We start from the raw sequence: 25135 nt of genomic DNA on the forward strand, positions 1-25135 counted from the left end.
ATACCGTCCTCAATGCAAAATAACTTACCTTTTTAAGTACGTCGTACCAAAGTACAAAGACGAAAGACGAAAAGATGTCAAAAAAGAAAGAAAAAGTCATTCTCATCTAATTAAAATATAGAAAAAAAGAAGAAAAATGATGCAAAAAAGTAATCTTTAAAAATAAGAAATATTGAATAAGTAAAAAAAAATATAATCTTTTGAACTGTACAGAAACAATCAATAAAAGAGCTAAAAAGAGCTAAAAAAAGAAACATAAAAAGTCAAAAATAAAAAAAGATGGCAAAAAATATTGAGAAGCAAGAAATATAGATTATGTATTATAAATTATAACATTTAAACTACAAAAAGAACAATAAAATCGAATAAGGCCCGTGAAAAAAGAACAAAACGAGAGATTAAGAGTAAGAAAGAAAACCATTCAAAAAAGACAAAATGTAGTTTACAAAAAGTAAAAAAATAAATTACAAAACATATATATAAGAATATATAAAGAGAAATGAAAATTTTAGAATAAGTATAAGAAATATAAATAGAACTAAATTGAGTAAATTTGAATCTATGATAAGAGAAGTTGACATTTTTTTTTCCTAGGGTTTTCCAGAAAGGAGGGATATCATTGGAAACCGATTGCCGTTGTCTGCCACCCACTTCCGAAAATTTTTAAGTTTATGAATATAGATCATGTAGATATACTTTTCCTTGACACACATGGAACAGAATTACTGGTGCTTGAAACTATTCCTTTTTCAGAGGTTACAATTAAAATTATCGTCGTTGAGCTCTTTAGGAATGAGGTTCGTCATTTTGATGAAGATCACCCCATTATAAAGTATTTAAAAGAATATGATTATTCACTTTTTTCTGGATTGACACTGCCTAGCCGCCCAAAAGATGGCGTTTTTATATTGAATAAGGAGATAAGCGTATCAAAGCTGAAGGATCTTACAGCATGTCGATTTTTCGACATAATCTTTGGAGAGGCAGGCAAAGGGAAACAATGCGACAGTTCTTTATTTAGCGTCTATAAGAAGTCTTTTCAAACTTTATCTGAAGATTATTCAGATCTTCCAAGTGAGTTGACCAATAAATTTACCTAGAATGTTATTTGCATCTTACGTTAGACGAAGATTCAGAAGCACAAGGTTCGTAACGTAATTACCCAATTATCCAGTGCTAAGAAAAACATGAGTAACATCTAATGCTGTACAATCCTCCGTAGCCACCCTAAATATGGTGTCTTTTTATCTAAAGCCACGGCGGTTCTTAACGTATTTGCCACCTTGCGATCATTCTATCTTTCAAAAGACCAGAATTGTATATTGAAGTGTTAAACTTGTCTTATTTCATGTGTCAATGTATAAATTTACAATTTTAATTTTTGTCGTGTATAGGAAGGTTTTGTTCCAGTTTTTGTCGTAGAGATTCTGAGATTACCAATTTTGTAGTTAAATGTTTACATTTTTTTTTGTCAAAGAAATTTTCAGGTTTTTATAATTTAAAAAATGTTCACATCTTAAAATTTTTATTTTAATTAGCGTTTTACCAATTTTTACTTACGTATTTTCTGACAAATCTAATTTCTTGAATGTATTGTTTTGGTAGTTTCTGGTTTTATTGCTATGACTTAGTTAAGGTGTTTTCGGTATGACTGAATATATGAATGAAATTATTTCTTGAATGTGTTTTTGTGGTACTTTCTGGTTTTATCGCTATGACTTAGTTAAGATTTGTTTGTTAAGAATGAATGTATGAATGAAATTACTTCTTGAATATAGTATTGTGGTACTTTCTGGTTTTATCGTTATGACTTAGTTAAGGTGTGTTTGGTATGAATGAAATTATTTCTTGAATGCATTGTTGTGGTACTTTCTGGTTTTATCGCTATGACTTAGTTAAGGTGTGTTTGGTATGAATGAATGCATGAATGAAATTATTTCTTGAATGTAGTATTGTGGTACTTTCTGGTTTTATATGACTTAGTTAAGGTGTGTTTGGTATGAATGAATGTATGAATGAAATTATTTCTTGAATGTATTGTTGTGGTACTTTCTGGTTTTATCGCTATGTCTTAGTTAAGATGTGTTTGGTATGAATGAATGAATGTATGAATGAATTTATTTCTTGAAAGTATTGTTGTGGTACTTTCTGGTTTTATCGCTATGACTTAGTTAAGGAGTGTTTGGTATGAATGAATGCATGATTGAAATTATTTCTTGAATGTAGTATTGTGGTACTTTCTGGTTTTATCGCTATGACTTAGTTAAGATGTGTTTTGTATGAATGAATGTATAAATGATTATTCCTTGAATGTATTGTTGTGGTACTTTCTGGTAAAACTGCTATGACTTAGTTAAAATATGTTTCGTATGAATGAATGTATGAATTAAATTACTTCTTGAATATAGATTTCTGGTACATTCTGGTTTCATCGCTATGACTTAGTTAAGATGTGTTTGGTATGAATTAATGTATGAATGAAATTTTTTCTTGAATGTTATGAACATGGTATGAACATGAGTAACATCTAATGCTGTACAATCCTCCGTAGCCACCCTAAATATGGTCTTTTATTAACTAAAGCCACATAGGGTCTTAACGTATTTGCCACCTTGCGATCATCCTATCTTTCAAAAGACCAGGCATGTATATTGAAATGTTACAGTTGTCTTATTTTGTGTGTCAATGTATGAAATTTACAATTTTCATTTTTGTCGTGTATAGGAAGGTTTTGCTCCAATTTTTATCGCAGAGATTCTGAGATTACCAATTTTGTAGTTAAACGTTTACATTTTTTTAATTTTGTGAAAGAAATTTTCAGGTTTTCATCATTAAATAAATGTTCACATCTTTAAATTTGTGTATTATTTTCCGTTTTACCAATTTTGACTTACGTATTTTCTGACAAATCTGATTTCTTGAATATATTGTTTTGGTACTTCCTGGTTTTATTGCTATGACTTAGTTAAGATGTGTTTGGTATGAATGAATGTATGAATGAAATTATTTCTTGAATGTATTTTTGTGGTACTTTCTGGTTTTATCGCTATGACTTAGTTAAGATGTGTTTGGTATGAATGAATGTATGAATGAAATTATTTCTTGAATGTATTTTTGTGGTACTTTCTGGTTTTATCGCTATGAATTAGTTAAGATGTGTTTGGTATGAATGAATGTATGAATGAAATTATTTCTTGAATGTATTGTTCTGGTACTTTCTGGTTTTATCCCTATGACTTAGTTAAGATATATTTGGTATGAATGAATGATTGAATGAAATTATTTCTTAAATGTATTGTTGTGATACTTTCAGGTTTTATCCCTATGACTTAGTTAAGATGTGTTTGGTTTGAATGAATGTATGAATGAAATTATTTCTTGAATGTATTGTTGTGGTACTGTTAAGATGGGTTTTGTATGAATGAATGTATGAATGAAATTATTTCTTGAATGTACTGTTGTGATACTTTCTAGTTTTATTGCTATGACTTAGGTAAGATGTGTCGGCTATGATCTTTTATTGACTATATAATGTTTTCATATGTGTCTTAGGATTTTCCAGTTTTTGAGTAAGCTGTATCGACTCAAAAGGTTTGAATTTCGTCGTGAGTCTTCAAAGTTGTATGTTGAGTTTTCTGCCATAAAAATATAAATAAGTGTTAAATAGGAAACATGGAGAAAATAAAAAATAAATAGAAAAAAGTAAGGAAAAAATTAGACTCTAAGTCAGATGTATGCAATATTACTATAAGATATTAGTTTCTTTGATCAGATTATTGAATGACTCAACTGAAATAATATTACACGGAAACTAAACTAAGTTCAAAATAATTGAAAATATTATATATAATGCAAAAATATTCATAGTGTTTCCACAACAATTCTACTTTTTTAATTGAAACTACAAAACTACCTTAAAGTTTCAAAATAAATATTATACTACTTTAGTTTTTAAGGATTTAGGTTACTTAATTTCAAAACTATAATTTATTATTTCATTATGGTGACTAGACAGGAAGCTAAGTCGATGAAAAACCTAGAGAAGTATTAGAGCCAAGTAACCGAAATATATATTGCAAGAAAACAGCTCTACATTAAAAATAGATAATTAGCTATAGAAAATGAAAAAAAAAATATTTAAAAGAGAAATATTTAAATCCAGACTTAGTGAAAATCAAACATGACAGAGAAAAACGAAAGTATTCAACAGACCGGGCTATCGAGAGGCCAAAATTTAGTCAAACAAAACATCAAGCATTTTGTCCAGTCTGGCTTAGTCATGTCCTACTTGGTCTTGCCTTATCCTACAGGAAACTCAAACTGCAACTTGTAGGCAAAGGCATGAGTGAGATTTTAAAACTGTCTTTAATCACGGTTGCAGCGGTAGCTGCAACCCAGTAAAATAAAAATATGTTCCATAATAACAAAGAAATTAGCCTGAAGCCCCTGAAAACGGTTTCAAATTGAAACAAAAATTGCACCATTGGAACCGTCTAGGGCCAAACACCCTATACAAGAAACTTAAATTTTTGTGGCTTGAACCACGTAATTCTGCACCGTAAAGCATTTTTTTTTCTTTTTTTCCTCCGCGGCTAGCTAGGCATTGGAACATCATAGAGAGCTGTTTAAAGGCTCAATTTAAAGGAAACTGCTACATATAGTGCCAATTGTAATTAAAAAATAAAACAATATTTAAATCAAAATACATTTTTCATGAAAAACTATATTTTCATCTACAAGATGATGATAGTGGTTGCAGCGGTAGCTGCAATCGTGATACCACGATTACAAAGGAAGCTAATTATAGTAAAGTACGAGTTCTAGCCCATAGCGACTGAAACATAAAAATGAATCATCACATACACGATGATACAACACACTTATCTTTTGACAAGATAATGTAACACAAGCATCTTTTCAAAAGTTGCTTTTCTGGGATATGATGCCATATTTGATTGACTCTATTTCCTGATTCCCTGTGGTATATTAAGGAACGAGCTACAACCCATAGTAACTGAAATATAAGCATAACTCATCATATGCACGACGATAGAATGCACTTATCTTTCGACAAGATATTATAACACAAACAATTTTTTCAAAGCTGCTTCTCAGGGACTTGCTGCCGTTTTGACCGACTTCGCTGCCTGATTGCCTATGGTTGGTCTTTTACTATTCCAATTAAGAAAAAGCCGAAGGCTTTTTCCGGCGTTCAATTGTTTTTGGAAAAAATATTTATCTCGTCCAACAACTCCAGAGTAAAATTTAACTCATAATGGTTGAAATTAGCTTGTAAGTCTCTAATCTGTAGGTCATCTTCCATCCTTTTGATATCTTTTCCTCTTAATATTTGTGCAACCCTCGAGCAATTTGTGTAAAAATTCTAAGAATTATGATCGTATCTCAGTTCCTTCTCTCTTTCCATTTCTTCCATATATTGTTTTTCTCTCTTTCGAATAAAATATGACTGTGATGCAGATTTTAAAATCCGAACTAATCTGAGAAACACTGAAATAGGGAATGAAGTTACGAACAAAGAAAAATCCCAACACAGAAAGTACACAAGAAATAAGAACAGATATACAGGGCAAAAAAGTAAATTTAACCACAAATAAGGGGAGTTAGATTATAACAACTGTGGTACTAAAGGGTATATTTTTCTAGAAATTTTCCAAATAAATAACGATCAAAAGCACATAAAACAACAGCCTGGGCAAGAGTAAAAAAAACTGAAGAGTTTGCAAAATTGTAAAAAAAAAAACTGAAAATTAGTTCAATGGTCTGAACTTACCTAATTAATAAGACCCTGATAAAACACAGGGATAAGATTACAACTGTATGTTATTATAGAGATAAGCACCCAAATTTATCCTCTTGGGTTAGAATACACATTACAAAGAATGACGGAACGATCCTAAGAAAAACAGTAAAAGCAGGCTTTGTCTATTCTCTAGCAGTAGATATTCTAGTAGGAGGAAACTTTGGACACACAGATGATCTATTATCCCTAAAAAAAAAACACTTCTATAATGGCGTGGAAGGGTGTGCCATTACTTAGAATAGCTGATGAGACGAAAATGGCAAGGCCAACCCGTCTAAGAAAGGATATACTTTAGAAATAGAGAGTCTGCTATTTTAGAAAATAGCACATTACAGAACACTTATACCAAATATGAGGAACCACCAAATAGGCACCAAGATATGGCACTCTGTGTGTCGGAGAAGAATGAAAACAAATTTATCGTACGCGCTTTTACTCGTAAATGTCGGAAAATTTTGGTGCAATATGAAAAAAAATGGATTCAATTCCAATTTGATTGCGGATTATATATTTCTGCCATAAAAGTAAAGAGACCAAAGAGAGAGAAAATAAAACGAGAGTATTATAAAAAAAAAATGCTGTCTAATAAAAAGATAATAGAGTCCAATTCGAAGTTGAAGATAATTTATTTCGCGAAACGAAGAAATTGGAGGAAAGTAAAAAAGAGACAAGAGATGCAAAAAAGAAAAGTGACATACAAATTCAGTCTGCAATAATGTAAACTACTATTGTGGGAAAGTCATGAAATATCAGTGACCCAAAAAAGCTTAGGAAGGAGGAGAAGGCATTGGAAAAGTTGGGAAAAATCAGAAAGTAGAATTAAAGGAATTACAATGGGTTTGATAAAATTGGAAGGTAGTTAGTTCCGATTTGTGTTTGAAAAGCCTGGGAAGGAAGCTGGGGTTGTTCCCATGAACCGTAAGGGGTATTCTGCCTCTTCTGAGGGAGAGGAGTCCCTTGGGGAGGACCATCTTCCTGAACTTATGAAGGAGTGTTGCCTGTTCCCTCAGCGCGCAACTGTTGGATCAGCTTTATCCCTTTCCCGAGGCATATCCTTTCTAAACTGGAGTCCTTGGGAGATACTCTCCCCCATAACCAGCCACTACCAATTCCCTCCACAACTGTACAAAATGTATGGTGAAGCTCTGTCACATATTCGAGTTTCAAAATGTGTAGAAAGTCAAGTTGCTTATCTTAATGCAAGAAAATTTGGATCTGATCCGAGAGCTATGGCAGAAAAAATCTCATATTTATATTTAGAACGGGTTAGTGAATGAAAGTAGATATCTAGGTTCCATTTTGCTCTGAGCTATAGGAATCACTGTGCTATTTGCTCTCAGCACGTTCCTTGGCACCTTTACAGGGCACTTGTCAAGGCCATCCCCTAGGGCACTCTTGAGGTTTGACGAACTTTATCAAGGCGATTCTCTATTGAAGTTGAACGAACTTAATCAGGGTCATCCCCTAGGGCACTCTTGAGGCTGAATGAACTTTATCAAGGCTGGTCCCTAAGGCACTTTTCGCGAACTCTTACAAGTGACAAGCAATTAGGAGATAATTACATAGTGGAAATGTAAAGCACAAGTACTTTTGAAATCTGAAAAAAAAACGGTAATGACGATTTCCTAAGGCGCTTTTGAGGAGGAATGAACCCTGAACAAACCAGGGCAAGGTGATTTTCCTTTCTTGATACAATTACGAAACAGATTATGTAGTGATCTAAGATCTTCACTAAAAGTTTTCTGATGATTTCAGAAATATTTCACAGGTGTAGTCTTGATGCTATTGCAAAACAGAGCATTAAGTGAATATAAAGTGGGATTTTAAATGCTTTATATTAAAAGTTGCCGAGAATAGAATTTTAATATAAAAATCCAGAACAATCCCTAGAAATCAAGTAGTGAAGGGTTATGGATTTGACGACTGCCATAGGGGGTAGGCTGTACTATTGGAGTTACTAAAAAATTCCTCTTACAAAATAAAAATAGGTTGTGTGCTCTATTTTACACAAAAAGTTCCATGAAAGAAAATCCAGTAGTGAGGGGCTTATGGATCTGACGATGCCCGTAGTGGGTATACTATTTGAGCTACTACAAAAAGTCGTATACATTTTAGGCAATGATACAACAACCCTTAGTCATCGACGACCCAGCCTCCAAGGGCTCTAATGCCCCACGTAAGCTTTTTGCCCCTCCCCTCTTTTTTTTAACTTTTTTTCTTAGAATATTTTACTTATAACTCTTTGGACTTAGAATTTTTTAGGACTTGGGATTTTTGGACTTTTTAGGCTCCAAATTTTTCTGACTTTTTAATGATCCAAGATGTTCGCTAAGAATGTTAGTAGTATGGTGTTAATAAGTTTCACCATCCACATCGGGTATTACTTTCACGACACACATAGGGCATTACTTTAAAGACAAACATAGGGAATTATTTTAACGACACACATAGTTTATTACTTTCACGACACACATAGGGCATTTCTTGATTGACACACATAGGGTATTACTTTAACAAACTATCATTCCTTCACTTACTCTCTCTCTGCTTTTAACAAGAGCCCATAATATTTTCCTGGAAACAATTATTGTCAACAAGAGAATGCTATTACTTTAACAATTCATATAGGACATCATTCCAAGCGCAAATTCTTATCTCAAGTTCTGCGACATGGATTCTAGGAATTTTTCTCTAGCAATGCCAAGATTTCAAGCCGGGCCATATCCTTATCTCAAGCGAATGTTTCGTTATAGAAGAATGGACGAATAGATGGTATCATAATGAGCATGGCAGGGAGTGCCCCAAGTCTTCACTCCATGCCCGTCCCCTCTAGCACCCCCTCCCCCAGTTTCTGATCCCCCTTTTTTGACATAGATTTTATAGTTTGATAAGTATTTGACGGATATCATTATGTGTTCATTGGTAAACATAATTTTCTTTTGGATTTTTTTTTCTACGCAGCTGCCTTCATAGTACTCTGTGGTTGATCATCGACACTACTTGGTTTAGGACGGTATAGAGCAATATGAAAACAAAAAAAACATTCAAACTGCCTTTGGGTGGTTTATGAGCTCAACCTTTGAGACGAATTTTAAGTATTTTTGATTTTGACCCCGTTGACTCCTTGAACGAAAGAAAATCTTTCAAAGTGACTTTCTGTGTTCATGTATAGTCACATCACCCTCTTCCCTGTTTCCAACCACACCTGCACAAAAAAAACACTGAACCTGGTCACTGGGGCCTACAAAAAAGAATCCAGCTTTTTGTCATAGCCTCCAGTTAAAGCAGAAGGTTTTACTGGAAGGTATTCCTCATCAACTCCTTGAACCAAAGGACAAGTTTCAAAGGGTCCTCTGTTCGATCTATTTCAGACTCTAGTACACCAATTGTAAACATGATAGTAGTGTTTGTGTCCCACTGAATTTTATTAAATTTCCCCTTAATAAGTCTATCACTCTAAAAATAATTCGGTTCATCTCTCTCTCTTAGACTTTGGTAAAAACATTATCCACCTATTTCAGACTCTAGTACACTACTTCTGAACCTGTTAGTAGTGTCTATGTCTGAAAATTCCTATTCTCCCATCTCTAAATTTTGAAAATGTCTCGAAGTTAAAACAAAAACTTCACTAAGAAAAAACCATCTCGAAGCTAAAAAAAAAGCGTCTTCGAAGTAAAAAAAACCCTCTCGAAGTTAAAAAAACATCACGTAGAAATAAAAACGTCTAGTAGTAAAAACAAACATCTTGAAGTTAAAGCCAGACGTCTCAAACTTAAAAAAGAAACTTCACGAAGAAAAAAACGTCACGAAGTAAAATAAACGTCACAATAAAAAAACAACGTCTAGAAGTAAAAAAAAATTCTCGAAGAAAAAAAAAGTCAAAGTAAAAAAAAGTCTCGATGTAAAAAAATCTCAAAGTTAAAACAAAAACGTTACTAAGAAATAAAAACATCTCGAAGTAAAAAAAAATATCTCGAAGAAAACAAAAAAGTCTCAAAGTTAAACAAAAAAGTCTAGGAGTAAAAAATTCCGAAGTTAAAAAAGTAATCACAACGAAAAAAAAACATTTCGAAGTTAAAAAAATGTCATGAAAAATTTTATTTCTAATGAGCTCAATAGTACCAATGACAAATATTAAACATGTGACTGACACCATGCTAAAGATTCTGTATGACCCGGAAACGGAATAAGTATCATGTCAAGAGAAAACACGATGAATTATTTTTGGAACGAGTTCAAAATATTCAATTTCTTATGATGATATTAACAAACCTGTAATATTTTACAAGCCAAGTTGTGCAACAGTTTCCACGCTTAATTTGTATGCAATAGATACCGAGGGCTTTATGACTTTTCCCCACAATGAATTCAAGAGATTTTATGACTCCTCTCCGCAATGAATTCTGATGGTTTTACGACTCCTTCCCCTAACCATAGGAAAAAGAAACCAGCTGTGCAGCTATTGGAGTCAATGAATTCTTGTCCAATCAATTTCTCGTACCTTGAATGTTAGTTGCGCAATGATTTCAACCTAAGGCACTTGGATACTGTTGTGGTCAATGAACTACTGCTCTCTCTATTGCGAAACGTGTCTTTTTAACCTTGACCAAAAGAATAAAAGTTTGATGAAATACTTCTAGTTATGCAATGAACTACTACTTTCGCTTTTGCAAAACAAGTCTGTTTAAACTTGAGCAAAGGTATAAAAGTTTGATGAAGAATTAAAATGTCTCGAAGTAAAAAAAAGAAAATCTTGAAGTTAAAACAAGACGTCTCGAAATTAAAAAAAAAACTCACGAAGAAAAAAACATTTAAAAGAAAAAAAAAACACACAAAGAAAAAAACGTCTCGAATTAAAAAATGTCTCGAAGAAAAAAAACGTCTCGAAGTAAAAAAACATCTCAAAGTTAAATCAAAAACTTCATGAAGAAATAAAAACGTCCCAAAGTAAAAAAATCAAAGCAATAAAATGTCTCAAAGTTAAAAAACGTCTCGGAGTTAGAAAAACATCTCGAAGTTAAGAAAAAACTTCATAAAGAAAAACGAAATTTCGAAGTTAAGAAAAATGACATGAAGAACTATATTTCTAATGAGCTTAATAATACCAGTGACAAGACTCATATTGAATATATAACTGAAACCGTGCTAAAAGTTGTGTACGACCCGGAAACGGAATAAGGGTCATGTCAAGAGAAAACTTGATGAATCATTTTATTGAAAAAATTCTAACAATTCAGTTCTCGTTGTGGTATTAACAAACATGTAATAATTTACAAGCTACGTTGCGTAACCATTTCCACGCTTCATTTGCATGCAATATAAACCGAGAGTTTTATGACTCCTCCCCGCAATGAATTCTATGGGTTTTATGACTCCTCCCCGCAATGAATTTAGGTGGTCAGAGAGATTTTAATTGGAAATTTCAGGGATTTATCTATATTTCAGGAAAACCGAATGTCATTTCAGCAACATGTTTCAGAGAGTCTGTTACCAGAAGAAATTGCTCTACAGGTTTCAAATTAAGGTATAATAAATGAAAATATTGAAATAAAAATATATTTTTACTGGAATTGTAGCATCTGTAAAGGCCGATATCATGATTTCACCAATTCTTATGAGTCTAATGCAGTCAATTTAGAACACGTGGACTGTGGAAATCATGAAGAGAATCTGGAAGAGATAAGGACAAAGATATTGAATGAAATGAAAACAACTAGAATGGAGAGAAACTCAGTTGCAGATTTTTCAAGTAAGAAACTATCGGAAGAAAAGATACCCTTGCTACCCCAAGAAAACTCGAAAGCACAAAAATAGTTGTTGAAAAGGAGGTCAAGTACACTAAAAAGGGATCATGAAGAGCAAAATAAAGGATCAAGGAAAGTAGAGTCCCCCTACAAGAATTATTCACGCTCTTTGAGAAAGGACAGTAATCATTGGTGAAAATGATTTATATTTTGTTTTGTTTTTTATGCGGCTGTTCCCCTGTGGTACTCCATGGCTGGTCAGTTACAAAACTTAGTTTATCATATTTTTTCGAACAGTATTATTCTTGCATTGGAAAAATAAACAGTTTCATCGCATATTTTTTTAAAGTTGCGATGAAATATTTCAAGAAAATGTGTGTTCATGATAAAGTTTTGGCAACATTGAATGTTGACAAGGACAAATATTTGAACTATGAAACAAGTACTAGTGGTAAAACTATTGGAAATTCATATGTGCGTTGTCAAGGCAGCGGGAGATAAAGATCCCTTTGGAGTATCAAAAAAATTCAACGCTTATGATGGTGGATATGCGAGAGTAACATTTCCAGAGATGATAGCGCTCAAAGAGAAAGCAAGTCTGAAACTAGTTGTTTATGACGAGGAGAACTTCTGGCTAGTATTTCCGGTAACACATTACTTGTTGATAGATCCTATTGCCATCTTTCTAGTATTAGCATTCGAAGGGAAAAACAAGAGTCTGTCCCTCCAGCAACAATATAAACCATATCCTATCTACATGTCGAAACTGTTACCTGTGTAAAAATAGCGTTGTGATAGACAATGAAATCGCAAGTAAAATAAAAATGGTATTAGCTTATAATATTGCCAAGGAAATTAAAGTCAATTCAACGAAAAGCAAAGCACCAGTGAACGTTAAGAGTCCAGATAAAACACAATTTAAATTTTTGGAGCAGATTCAAAGCACTCAAATATTATGATATTAATAACAAGTTTATATTATGATATTAATAACATGCAGTATTCTACGTGCAATAATTTCAATAATAATATTCCATTAAATTACTTTGTTATGTTTCCGATATTTTTCGGGTACGCCGGCAACTCCATCATTTAGAATGTCCATTCAAAGTCAGAGATGTAAGAACTGGAATTTTCTGACACAGATACTACTACTAGGTGCACTTCAAATACTTCATTTGCTGCCATTTATTCATTTATACTGATAGATGGCAATATTTTTTACTAATCCTAGTGGTGCCATCTAATTCAATTTAGATATAGATCGCATTAGAACTTAATTTGTGCCTTCACCCGGGTACCTGCAGCCACCATACAATCACCCCGTTTTTTTCAAACAACTGCATTCAAGTTAGGTTCATTTAGGTTCATTTGGTGCAGCACGCCCCTCCAAATGACCGTCAGCAACTCCATCATTTAGAATATCTGTTCAAAAGTCAGAGATGTAAGAGAAATTTTCAGACACAAACACTTCTACCAGACACGCTTCAAATATTTGATTCGCCGCCATCTATTCATTTATAGTCATAGATTGAATTTATTTACAGAACCAAGTGTTGCCATCTATTTCAATTTAAATATAGATGGCAGCACAATTTATATTTCAGTCACTTCCATCTATTCATTTATAGTCAAATATGGCAATTTTTCCCATCTTTTTCAACTTGTATATATAGATGGCAGCACAACTGATGTTTTACGTTCACCCAGGTACCTGCAGCCAATCGACAATAACACCCTTTATTCAAATAAACGCATTCAAGTTAGGTTAATTAGGTTCACGTACCGTGGCTCGCCATGCTAAGTGAACCTAAATGAACGTAACTTGAATGCAGTTATTACATTGCAGTAAACACATTTCTATTACATTTTATTCGTAGGGTACTGAAATCAATATTGTGTAGGTAGGAAAGGGTATTTACCACTATAAAAATCATTCAATTGAGGATTGTCAACGTAAATCTTGGGAAATTCCTTGTAGGTATGACGACGACATCGGAAAACAAACACAATAGTGCATGAAATCCGCAGCTTTTAGTCATTAAATCCTGCACTCTCTTCTGGTTTTGAATAATAGTTTTCCCGCTGCTTTCAATAAAATTGTTGATGGGCGGAGTGTAGAGTGTATATGACAGGTCAAGAGGACCAAAAAATCCCATATTCTTCGCTGTTTGAAAGATGCTTATCCCATGACATGTCTTTGCACTTGATGGACTGCAATTAACAATGATTAGGGTATCGTTAACACTTGGAATTTTTTCAAGGAAGTCCGATGGTATACAATAGGATTTGTACTTGGACATGCATGGATCCATATTAAATACGCTGATTATTTTATTTGTGTTTATGTTGCGAGGTCTAGTAGAACACTGCCATCGGGACTGATTTCATAATAATTTTCAAATTAACTCAGCGATATTAACGCGGTACTTTAAGTCAAGGCGTCGGCAAATGTGCACTCTAAATTTACATTCCCCGTTCGTACAGTACTCATATCTTGACTGCCTGACAAGTCCAAAGCAATTATACCAGGAATTTTTGAAAACATGGAATTAGTTATTGAAACAGTTGTGAATCATGATCTAGGGATTCCATAGTCAATTCATACAGAGTTTTGTAATATTTTTTATCAAATGAAAAAGTGTACAAGGGAATTCCATTCACTTTGCACACAAGGCTGTATAAGCCAAAAAAATTAAACTCGTGTGTAGATGCGGTCCAGGATCCAAAGGCACTAGCACTCTTCACAAAGGCCAATGCGAGTTTTGAGGGAATTTCTTCATTGAAAATTGACGAATCGGTATAGCTACGAGAACCAGTGGCAATATGACGTAAATTGTTGACTGTATGGGGAACAAGAAATTTGACATTGTTACCGTGGGCTCTCAGTTTTTCCACTACCAATACAACAGAGATCATAACCTGCTGTTTTCAAACATGAAATATTGCTGAAAAAAGGTTAACATTTTGCACCAGGTGCTGCAGCAAGTGTGTTTCGAAAGCTGAAACTACCTGGGACTAGTTGTAACTTTATGTCAATCTTAGCGTTAGGGCTCGACCATTGAGATATATCAAATATTTCGTGATTTAATTTTATAACTAAATGATACTCTTGGGTCAACGCAGCAGTTAACTCACCATCAGTATCAACATTGGATCTAAATTCATAGCCCATTGCCTATCCTCTCAACTTCTGGTATGACTTTGGAGTCATCAACATAAATTTTATGTAGCTTGCATTGCTTGATATGCTATTTCTAGTCCTCACCAACTTTCCATTAATGTAAATATTAATTTGTCTGCTCAAGTTGTGTATGATACAGTTTTCATAGGATAGACCGTCATTAGCGATGGGAGTTTGACTGTCAGACTTTATCTTCGCCACAGCTGTTAAATCAATAAATTTGGAAGATAAATTGATGAAATAATCTTCATTGGAAAAATGTTTGAAAGTGTATGTTTTCTTACAGGTGTTGTTGAGGACGAAATTGTTCATATTAGCCATGCTTGACACTGGTATCACCATTTTTAGCATTCAGTAGATTCAATGATGAGGTAATTAATGGATGTGATTCTTTGTGGGGGAGATAGGTCATCGAAATCTTTCTTTGATCTGACAATCTTTTTATTCTTCTCATTACCCTTTCTTCTTGATAATTTTCTAAGTCGTTGTTGTTGATGATGTCTTTCTCTTCCCACCTGGATAGAGACTGACGAGTGAATGACGAACATGAACCCTTTTTAACCTCTTCCCGTTTTGCTACGATTTAAATTTTTCACCAAAAGCTCTTGCTGATGATCTGATATTTTCCACAAGACTTTCTTTGAAATTTTTACCCGCGCTCCAGTCCTGTAGTGTTGAGGCAGCAAAATTTGCTGTATGTGGTACAATATATTTCCTGTCAAGGAGTAGTGCAAAACAAAATAGTCTAGCAAGCAAACTAGCAAGAACATAGCCATAGATTTTTGTACACTTCCTGTAATAGTCCATTCCATGACCTACTTGATGGGTACTCAGAGCAGTAACATAGAAATCAATGTCAGGATAGACAAATCGAATTCTTATACTGTTCATATTAAGCAATGGGTCGAAAATAACATATAATGACTCACAAACCCTTTTTTACAGCTATAAGATCTCCGAGTTCATGTTTTAGTGTTAACTGACAGAATTCCAAACATGATATGTTTACAAAAACATACTTGAGATGTCTTATACTGTGGTGGTGAACCTTTTCTTCTGTACCTTTTCTCTCTAGAATGCGTAAAAGGGGGACATTTTATTACCAATTCTCGACGGCTCCACAAATGAACTGAAAATAAACATACAACTGTCTGAGGAGAAACTAAGTACATAGTCTGCATAGATAACATAATCCTTGCCATTGAAATTTTTGCTTTAATAATACGATTTTTAAAACTGAGAACCTCGCTTAAATCCTCACTGAGGAAAATTCTTTGGTTCTCAATTGGATTGGTATTGTGAATTCTCCTCTGTTCTGTTGAATAATGAAATGTGAAACAACCTGTTTTTAGACTCGCAATTTTTTGGTTAATAACTCGACGCAACTCATGCATATTTTTCTATTCCTTTTAGGGTATGGTGGCACAGGGGTAATCATTAGAGTTCAAATTTGTTACAAAACCTTCGTCAGGGAAGTCAAAGGGTCTTACTTAAATCTCACATAGCATCCCGTTTCTTAGAACTTCATATGTATTATTGATAATACAACCGAGGAGAGCAACTTCATATCTACCCTCATATTTAATGAAGGGGAAGAGTTTAGTCTAAAAATCACTTGTTTTATTCATATAATCTTTGAGAAGATCGGAAACATTGGATATAAATGTGACATAGAGATCATTAGGCGTTGTGTACGTCTTCAACACTTATCCAAGAATCAAATTAAGAATTTTACCCAAGCCAGCAACCTAGCAACTATTTCTTACCACCCTGTGTTCGAATTTTTAATACTTTTTGAATTTGATAAGAACCACTGTCTTTAAATTTCTGCATTTCATAGTCATAAAATCTCCCCAAACTCTCATCATCTTTGCCATCTCGTAGTCAATAGCTAATGAGTTTAGTCTCTAGACTTTTTGACACTTTGAAAAGCTCAGTAGACCATAAGTAATTTTTTTTCTAAAATTTTGCTAGTACGATTGATTTGAACTGTATCCCCCACAGTTTCTTTAATTCCTCCTTCATTTCTAGAAGAAAATTGCTTAGAAAGAATTTCAAGTGTATTATCACCGTGATGAACTTCAAGAGGACTAAGATTAAGGGGGGGGGGTGACGAAAACGTTGATTATAAACACGAATTATTTTACCAACATCATAAAAAAGACGGCCGCTTTTTAGAGTGCAATACCTGGAAATGAAAAGACGAATGGTTCTAATCAATCTTTTATTCAATGTAGCCCTGCTTTGGCTATGAGCATAATACCACTCTGTACCACATTTTAGTAGAATTTTGTCTACATATGAATTGACAAATTCACTCCCTCGATCCTTCTGAATTTTACTCTAGGAGTCCTTGTTAAGTATCGTTTCTAGCGCAATTCCAATCTCTGCCTCAAGCTTAGTTTTCAAAGGATTGCATATAGTAGCAGAGTCTAAAAACACCAATCGCAAATATAATGTACTTATATTGTTTATTGTGTTGTCGTTGCATCTCATCCAAAGTCATAAGATCAGCTTGCATTATTTGCAGTGGTGGAAAGCCTTTGTTTTTCTATAATGATTACTGCAAAGTCTATGATTTTGATGAAGAGTGTAGCTGGGTTCAATTTGAAGATATTCTTTTGCTATGTTCTGTTGAACATTAGAGTCATGAGCAAGTGTTCTGGGAGCACTAAGACTTCCAAACCTCTTCCGCTAACCTTTTGTATACTAACAATGGCAGATAAATGTTTTTCCTACCATCCAAAGTTGAATCATTACTGTTGTTGTTGCCGGTGTTGTTGATTGATTTGGGCGTACTTGTGAGCATTAGCGTTTTAATATCATCCTTTCCAGAATCATCATCATTTACTTATATCAATTCTTATGAAATTGTTCAGTTAATCACAGTTGCTTTGGGAAAGTTCAATGTGTGTAGATATTTCAGAAGCTTTTCTTTAATGGACAAAGTTTTTTTGCAATTTGAGACAAAATCAGTAATTATATCGATAAAATTGTAAGTACTGCTACCAAGAGTGATCTGATTACTTTTGACATCAATTTGAACTCACTGCATTCATTCAAATAATTTAACAATCATATACCCCTCTCCCGATAGGAAACTGGTAATAAATCTAATATTTTTGATAAATGACATTCCTGTAGTAGTGGTAATGATACTTACACAGATAATTTGGAAGTATCTTACTCTTGTGTCTTATCTTCAACAAACTTCACAACATTGATGGATCTAATTTGGTATGGTTTTGGCTTGTCAAAATTACGAAGCGCCATTTGAAAAATCAAAAGCTTCTGATCACCAGGTATGCTATTGTCATTAAGAAAATCTGTGAGATTACCCTCAAAATTTTGCAGTGGACGCAAAGCCTCATCAAATGCAGTAAATTTATAGGGCTTAGTGATATTTTCTTCTTATAATAGAGATGGAAGAAGAAGATTGCTAACAAGCCCAGCAAATTTTGGCAATAAAACTGTGAGAAAACCTTCCCAACCTGAACTAAATGTTTTCTTTTCCATTTTTGAAATGTTTTTCTCTTGGATACTGCACAAACAATGCATTGGTACTGTCTAGTCTGCTTTTTCGTACAAAGTATAAACACATACAACAAATACTGACAAAACTCTCCAAAAGTGACCCCGTGTACCTCAGTGCCTCTAGGGGAAAAATGCTGTACTACTTAATCGCTCCGAGCCAATAAATTAAATTTAATACAGCTTTTACGGAACAAGTATAATCACCTACGGAACTTGGCTATTATCCCCAAGGTTTGCATAGGTATGGAATCGTCTCCGGAAATGTGGACAAAGGGTCACTTTTTTTGGGTGGAGAGGATAGGTTTTGTCAGTACTTGTTGTATGTGTTCATACTTTGTTTTTCGTAGCATCTTGTAGTTGAAAATTGCCTGATTTCTTCAGGTGTATTTTTATTACGGTCAACTACAATGTATCCGTATGATTTGCTTGTAACCTAATTGTAAGCTAACAGCAAGAATTTAGGTTGACCCAGATAAATTTGTTTGTTTAAAGTTATGAGGAAACTTGAGTCGTGAACAACTTCGTACACAATGTAATAAGTTCAGTTTAATCCTCATACATTCATACATTTAATTTTCATTGCTTGATTTTCATACACTTATTCTGTTGAAAGAGATTGTGTAGAATAATGGTGATGGAACCTTTTTTGATAATGGGAACGTAGTGTGAACAATTGAATCATTTCCTCATGCCATTGCTCTATTGATTCAGCTAAATCGTCTATAATAAGCTAAGAACATGGTTCAATTGAACTGAATAAAGAATACAAAACCTTGATGAATTTAACTTGAGGTTCAATTGCTCTTATCTGATCATATGATTCTTGCCAAACACTGTAGCAAAAGTATATATTTTGATTGATGTTTGATGATCCCCTGCCACCAAAATTTCCCCTTGATTCTGAATTATTTTCATCAAAAGTATCGTTTTCCCATTCATTGATGGCCAACAGAGAAAATCACGGAAAGGTGTTATAAACTTGAACATCACCTATGAATCTCATTTTTTTTTTTTTGCATGCGACCCTATTGAATGACCATTAACAACTGAATTAAAATCCAACAGCTTAATGTATGAAATATATTTACATACACAGTTTTATAAACAACAATAGTAAAAAAAGGAACTTGTGTATATATTGAAAATAAATTCTTTCATAAAATGTGTCACACAATAATATTTGCACTTTACTGAAAATATACAAATGAATGTGCATTGTCAGTTGAATATACATATACTGATATTTAGTAATCAAAATTTTAATATTATTTGATGTATTAAAGTTATAAAAGTAAAAACATTTATATTTTTTTTCAGTAAAGTGAAAATTTTGTTCTAGCCTTGGGAAGGCATAGGGGTTTTACGCCCAACTTATGTTAATTTCTGCTCGTTTTGAGTTTGACTAGGTTATTTATTGTAATTTCTGTTCGTTTTTGGTTTCATTTATTTATCGATGCTGATTTGTGGTAGTTTCACGCTTGGGGGATTACTTGATTTTATTTTTGCTCATTTTTTGTTTAATGGAGTTCTTTACTTTTCTTTGAAAAACTTATTTTGTGGAATATTTTTTTTCATTAATTTCGATTCGTTTTATATTGACATAGTCTTTTCAGGGAAAAAGAAAATAACACTTTAAATCTTTTCGTTTTTAAATTATTTATAGTTTGACCTGCTATTTGTATGCTGGAGAATAATTTTCGGCAATTTTTAACAACCTACACCCTTTTAAAAATCTGGACACAACGTTAAACAAAATGGCCATCTCATAAATTTTGATTCAATGTGTTTGGGAAAATGGCGGGTGTGACGCTTTTACTTTTATAACTTTAATAAATCAAATAATATAACATTTTGATTTCTAAATATCAGTATATGTACATTAAACTGACAATGAACATTCATTTGTATTTTATTCAGTAAAGTGCAAATTATGTTCTGGCCTTGGGAAGGCATAATAAAAACTTATATGCCCCAAGGGCATAATTTATAAACCTTGCCCTGAAGACTGTGGGGGGAGTGTCCTGCTCAAAGGTATAATTTCCTGAACTTTAACTGCGTGGAACAAAATGGCCATCCCAAAGTTTTGATTGGATGCGTTTGGGGAAATGGTGGGCGTGGAAGGGGTGTTAGTTGCCTTCCAATTACTTTCGGCTATTAAAAAGAGCACGAACCATTTCAATTTCGAATTGAATAAGCCCTTTTTGAAGTTTCTACGACAACTCTTTCTATAAAAACTTTATATGCCCGCCTTGCCTAACTTACAACCCATATCCGGAAGGCTGTGAGGGGGTTGTCATCCTAATAGACCTAATTTTCAAAACTTTCTACTACGTTGAACAAAATGGTTATCTGAAAATTTTGATTGGATGTGTTTGGGGGAATGGTTGGCGTGAGAGGGGGGTTAGTTACTGTCCAATCACTTTCGACTATTAAAACGGGCACTAACCCTCTCAATTTCCAATTGAATTTCCCTTTTGAAGTTATTACGACAGCTCTTTCATTAAATACCTTATATGTCCCCAGGGCATAACTTACAACTTTTGCCCTGGGGACTCTGGGGAGTTTGTCATCCTTAGATACATAATTTCCAGAACTTTCAACTACGTTAACAAAATGGCTATAGCTGAACTTTATTGAACATGTTTGGGAAAATGGTGGGTGTGAGAGAGGGGTTAATTACTCTCCCCTCACTTTCAACTATTAAAAAGGCAATTTCAATTTCCAATGAAATGAGCCCCTTTTGGAATTTCTACAACAACTTTCTATATAAATCTTATATGCCCCCAGGGCATAACTTACAACCCTTGCACTGAGGGCTCTGATGGTGTTTTCATCCTAAAAGACCTAATTTCCAGAACTATCAACTACGTTGAACAAAATGGATATCTGAAAAATTTGATTGGATGTATTTGGGGAAATGGTGGGCGTGAGAGGGGGGGGGTAGTTGGCCTTCAATCATTTTCGAATATTAAAAGGGCACTAGCCCTTTCAATTTTCAATTGAGCCCTTTTTGATGTTTTTAAAACATCACTTTATATAAAAACCTTATATGTTCCCAGGGCATAACTTACAACCCTTGCCCTGAGGGTTGTCGGGGGGGGGGATGGGTTGTCACCCTTAAAGACCTAATTTCCAAAACTTTCAACTGCGATGAATAAAATGGCTATAATAAAAATTTTTATTGGATGTGTTTGGGGAAAAGGTGGGCGTGAGAGGGGGGTTAGCTGCCCTCAAATCGTTTTTGACTATTAGAAAGGGCATTAGCCCTTTGAATTTTCGATCAAATGAGCTCTTTCTCAAGTTTCTACGACCAAGATTTCAATAAAAACCTTATATGCCCCCAAGGAATAACTTATAACCCTAGCCCTCAACACTGTGGATGAGTATCCTGCTCAGAGGTATAATTTCCTGAACTTTATACTGCGTGGAATGAAATGACTATCTAAAAATTTTGATTGGATATGTTTGGGGAAATGGTAAGCGTGAAAGGGGTGCTAGTTGCCTTCCAAACACTTTCGACTATTAAAAAGGGCACTAGCCATTTCAATTTCCAATTCAATGAGCCCTTTTTGAAGTTTGCACGACGATGCGTTCTATAAGAACCTTATATGCCCACAGGGCACAACTTACAACCCTTGCCCTGAGGGTGGTGGGGAGTGTCTTCCTCAAAAACATAATTTCTATCTGGAAATCCACAACACTGAACAAAATGGCTATCTAAAAATTTGGATTAAATTTGTTTGGGGAAAGGGTGGGCGAAACAGGAGGGATAGATGCCCTCAAATCACTTTCATTAATTAAAAAGGGCATTTGAATTTCTAGACCTTTGAATTTCAAATCGCATGAATCCTTTTTCAAGTTTCTACGACAAATATTTCAATACAAACTTATATGCCCCCAGGGCATAACTTATAACCCTTGCCCTGAAGACTGTGGGGGGAGTGTCCTGCTCAAATGTATAATTTCCTGAACTATAAGTGCGTGGAATAAAATGGCTATCTCAAAATTTTGATTGGATGTGTTTGGGGGTAAGATGAGCGTAAAAGGGCCTTCCAATTAGTTGCCTTCCAATTACTTTTGACTACTAAAAAGGGCACTAGCCCTTTGAATTTCCAATCGAATGAGCCTTTTTTGAAGTTTCTACGACATCACCTTCTATAAAAACCTTATATGCCCCCAGGGCATAACTGACAACCCTTGTCCCGAGGGTTGTGAGGAAGTGCCCTCCTCAAAACATATTTTCTATCCATAAATCAACTGCGCTATACAAAATGGGTTTCTCAAAATTTTGATTGGATGTGTTTGGGGGAATGATGGGCGTGGGGGGGGATAGTTGCCCTCTAATCACGTTCGACTATTAAAAAGGGCAATAGCCCTGTAAATTTCCAATCGAATGAGGCTTTTTTGAAGTTTCTACAACAACGCCTTCTACAAAAACCTCATATGCCCCCAGGGCATAACTTAACACCCTTGCCCCAAGGGTTGTAGGGGAATATCCTCTTCAAAACATATTTTCTATCTGGAAATCAACTACGCTGAACAAAATGGCTGTCTGAAAATTTTGATTGGATCTGTTTGGGGTAATGATGGGCGTGGGGGGGACTAGTTGCCCTCCAATCACTTTCGACTATAAAAATGGCACTAGCCCTTTGAATTTCCGATGATATGAGCCTTTTCTGAAGTTTGTATTACAACGCTTTCTATAAAAACCTTATATGCCCCCAGGACATAACTTAAAACCCTTGCCCCGAGGATTGTGGGGGAGTGTCCTCCTCAAAAAGATATTTTCTATCTGAAAATCAACTACGCTGAACAAAATAACTATCTCAAAATTTTGATTAGATGTGTTTGGGGGAATGATGGGCGTGAGGCGGGGGCTAATTGCCCTCCATTCACTTTAGACTATTAAAAAGAGCACTAGCTACTCCAATTTCCAATCGAATGAGCCCTTTTTGAAGTTTCTACAACAACTCCTTCGATACGAAGTGCCCGGGTATGGAGAAGAAGAAGAAAAAAGAAAAATAAATAGGCATCTAGGCAGCGCTATCGCGCTGCCTATGATCATTATTTTTGTTTTCCCAGAGAGATTTCATATGGAAGGGGTTGTCGTATAAACTTCAAAGGGGGCTCATTCGATTGGAAATCGAGAGTTCGAATGCCCCTTTTAAGGGTCAAAAGTGATTGGAAAGCAACTAACACCCCTTCCACGCCCATAGTTTCCCCAAACACATCCAATCAGAATTTTGAGATAGCCATTTTGTTCTATTTAATTGATTTCCAGATAGAAATTAAATTTTTGAGGAGGACACTCCCCCCCACAGCCCTCAGGGCAAGGGTGTTAAGTTATGCCCTGAGGGCATATAAGCTTGGTATAGAAAGCTTTGTCATAGAAACTTCAAAAAGGGCTCACTCGATTGGAAGTTCAAAGGGCTAGTGCCATTTTTAATAGTCGACAGTGATTGGAGGGCAACTAACTCCACTCTCACGCCCACCTTTTCCCTAAGCACATTTTGAAATCCCCAATCAAAATTTTGAGATAGCTATTTGGTTCAACGTAGTTGAAAGTTCTGGAAATTTTATCTTTGAGCAGGATACACCCCCCACAGTCTTCAGGACAAGGGTTATAAGATATACCCCGGGGGCACATGTGGTTCCTATGGAAGGAATGCTGCTATAAACTTCAGAGAGGGCTCATTTGATTGAAAATTGAAAGTTCTTGTTCACTTTTTAACGTCAAAAGAAATCGGAGGATAACGAGCCCCCCCCCCCCACGCGCTTTTTCCCAAATGGACCCGATAAAAATATTGAGATAGCTATTTTGTTAAAAATAGTTCAAAGATCATATAACAAACACTCCGGTGTCGATACAACCCCACGGTCCGGGGGCAGGTGTTTTATGTTATGCCCTGGGGGTATATATGGTTCTTATGGAAGGGATGCTTGTATAAACTTCACAGAGGGCTAATTTAATTGGAAACTGAAACTTCTAGTTCATTTCTTAAGATTCAAAAAAGATTGGAGGGCACTTATATCCCCCCCCCTTAACGCCCTTTTTTCTAAAACCAATCTGATAAGAATTTTGAGACAGCCATTATTTTTTAAAATAGTTCAAAGACCATATAACTGAAACTCCGGGGTCGACACTGCCCCCTAGGGTCCGAGGGCAGGCGCTGTAAGCTATGCCCTGGGGGAATATATAGTTCTTTTGGAAGGGATGTTCGGTAAATCTTCAGAGAGTACTCATTTGATTGGAACTTGAAAGTTCTAATTCAGTTTTTGAGAGTCAAAAGAGATTGGAGGGCAACTAGCCCCCCCCCTCCACACCCCTTTTCCCGAATGCATCCGATAAAAATGTTGAGATAGCCATTAAGTTAAAATTGTTCAAAAGTCAGATAAGAAAACTCAGGTGTCGACAAAACCCCCCAGGGCCCGGGTGCAGACGTTATAACTTATGCCCTGGGGCATATATGGTTCTTATGAAAGGGATGCTCGTATAAACTTCAGAAAGGGCTCATTTGACTGGAAATTGAAAGTTCGAGTGCATTTTTTAATAGTCAAAATAACTAAAGGGTAGCTTGCCCCCCCCACACACGCCTTCTATTTCCAAACCCATATGATGAAAATTTTGAGATATACATTTTGTTAACAAAACATAGTTTAAAGGTCAGATAAGAAAAACTCCGGCTTCAATACAACCCCCCAGGGACCAGGGGAAGGTTATAAGTTATGCCCTAAAGACATGTATGGTTATTATGAAATAGATACTCGTAAAAACTTCATAGAGTGCTCATTTGATTGGAAATTGAAAGTTCTAGTTCACTCCCTAAGAGTCAAGAGATTTAAGGACAACTA

At 34.8% G+C, this 25135-nt stretch overlaps 1 protein-coding gene across 1 annotated transcript in view; it reads left to right on the forward strand.

Moving 5' to 3' along the window:
• The window catches only part of LOC148954718 (uncharacterized), a 67945-nt gene extending 64291 nt beyond the window's left edge, over positions 1-3654 (forward strand). The window contains exon 3 of the mRNA XM_089087221.1: positions 595-3654. Within this exon, the coding sequence (XP_088943347.1) occupies positions 595-1100 (506 nt within the window). The 3' untranslated portion in view covers positions 1101-3654. The remainder of the gene's footprint in view (positions 1-594) is intronic.
• The last annotated feature ends 21481 nt before the right edge of the window (positions 3655-25135 follow it).

The sequence above is a fragment of the Artemia sp. Qi Xiang Cuo genome, chromosome 3 (assembly GCF_049724085.1).
Source record: "Artemia sp. Qi Xiang Cuo chromosome 3, ASM4972408v1, whole genome shotgun sequence".
Lineage (NCBI taxonomy): Eukaryota > Metazoa > Arthropoda > Branchiopoda > Anostraca > Artemiidae > Artemia > Artemia sp. Qi Xiang Cuo.